At 36.6% G+C, this 2,057-nt stretch overlaps 1 protein-coding gene across 1 annotated transcript; it reads left to right on the top strand.

Annotated features, from left to right (window-relative positions):
- The first annotated feature begins 276 nt into the window (after window positions 1-276).
- Window positions 277-1,243, top strand: LOC131049842 (ethylene-responsive transcription factor ERF018). The gene has a single exon (XM_057983927.1). The coding sequence runs from the start codon at window positions 311-313 to the stop codon at window positions 887-889; it is 579 nt and encodes a 192-aa protein (XP_057839910.1). The 5' UTR covers window positions 277-310; the 3' UTR covers window positions 890-1,243.
- The last annotated feature ends 814 nt before the right edge of the window (window positions 1,244-2,057 follow it).

The raw sequence follows: 2,057 nt of genomic DNA, 5'->3' as shown, positions 1-2,057 counted from the left end.
TATGTACAGTAATCACTGGGCCATTCCATATCTAGCACGTTATTATCATGCAAGATATCTACAATCTGATGTGAACTGTAACATTATCCATGATCTACGCCTCTCCCCCTTTTCGCCGCGACACAAATAGTACTGTCTGACCAGACTGACTCTTCAACCACAAATATTATAATATTATCTGGAACACAAAATCCACGCGGGACTCCGACAACTAATATTTGGATATAAACCAGTACCCACATGGCCCAGGTATCAATTTACTATCCACATTTTGCATCTTCACAAGCTTTAGAGTTTTTTACCATCAAACATGGTTAAATCCTCGGCAGAGCAGAAGCCCCGAAATAGCTTACAGAAGAAAACACAAGAGTTGAAGGGAGTGAGAATGAGAAAATGGGGGAAATGGGTTTCGGAAGTGAGAGTGCCCAATTCCAGAGCCAGAATTTGGTTGGGATCTTATGATACCCCTCAACAGGCTGCTCGGGCTTATGACTGTGCTGTGTATTGCCTCAGAGGATGCAAAGCAAAGTTTAATTTTCCCGATTCTCTGCCGGAAATTCCATCGGCCTCGTCATTATCTACCGCACAAATTCAAGCTGTGGCGGCCAAGTTTGCGAGGGAAGAAATCCGGCAGGCGCCGGATAAGTGCTCTGCATTTTCTTGTCCCGACTCGGTGTGTTTTACGGGCAGCCTCACGATTTTGGAGGAGCAGGAGTGGACGCAGTTGTTTGAGTCCCTTCTTCAGGATATTGAGAGAAACCCGTCTCTAAAGTTTGAGGATTTTCCTATGATTCAGAATGTTGGTTTTCTTCCGGTAGAGGGAGAACAGAGAGGAAGTTTTCCAGCTGACGGAACATCCGAACACAAATTTGAAAGTCACGTCCAGTGACCAGGAGCAAGGGCTTTTTATAACTGCCCCTGAACACTGCAATTCCTTATTCTTTTTACATATTTCTTAGATTATCATACAACTATTATTTAATGCGGAATAGTGTAGAAATACACTTATATAGGAACTTGTTAGTTAAGGATTTATTTTCTTTGATGACGATAAATCGAGATCAAAGATAACGAACATGAATAAAACTGTGTAGAATGATGATACACGTAGATGATATGGTTAGGATGTTCTATAATGTTCTCATGTGAGGGATCCATGTTCTATAATGTTTTCATGCGAGTGCTTCTTGATGATCTTAAATCACATTAATTAATGTTAATCCTTGTATGCAATTTGAAATAATTCAGCCTTTGATAACTGATTCATAAAGACAATTCAAATTTAAAAGTCTATGGATCAAATTCATATGTGTGGAAATGACCCAAGGGTCAAATTCATAATAGTCGAAGTTGAACCACTATTATGAGTAGATAAACCACATCTTTCTTTTCATCCTTTCTCAATTGTATAACAATGGAAGAAAGCTTAACTTCTCTAAATATAATATTTATGTTGTACAAGACTTTCTTGACCATAAGATCCCAAAGTTGTAGTGTCCCTCCTAGACTTACATTTTGATTCATGATTCAAGAGACTTATCTTGACTTATGATGATGGTTATGATTTTTTTTCTATGCATAAGACATTTATGATGCTATACGGACATGTGTTATATTGATGACTTTTGATGATTTATGTGATGGGTGATATTTCTTGATGGATTTATATGTATTCGAGACTCCTATGTGATTTATATGATTTCATGATATATGATGATGCTACTAACCCTGCTTCATGATGATGATTTTATAAGATGTGTTTGTATTGAGTGATTGTCTTTGTGAAAGGACGATGCCTTATAACTCATCGCGAGCATGATAAGGTGTTGCGATTCTCTTTCACTTGCCTGCTACTATGTTGTTGTGTGTGTGTATATATATATATATATATATATATATATATATATATATATATATATATATATATATATATATATATATATATATATATATATATATATATATATATATATATATATATATATGATCTTTTGCGTTTATCGGTGGATACAAGATTGCAGGTACCGGACATCGACTCCCCCTGGTCTCACAGGTCT

Source organism: Cryptomeria japonica, chromosome 2 (assembly GCF_030272615.1).
Source record: "Cryptomeria japonica chromosome 2, Sugi_1.0, whole genome shotgun sequence".
Taxonomy (NCBI): domain Eukaryota; kingdom Viridiplantae; phylum Streptophyta; class Pinopsida; order Cupressales; family Cupressaceae; genus Cryptomeria; species Cryptomeria japonica.
The sequence above is the reverse complement of the archived record's forward strand: the minus strand, read 5'-3'. Positions and strand labels throughout refer to the sequence as shown.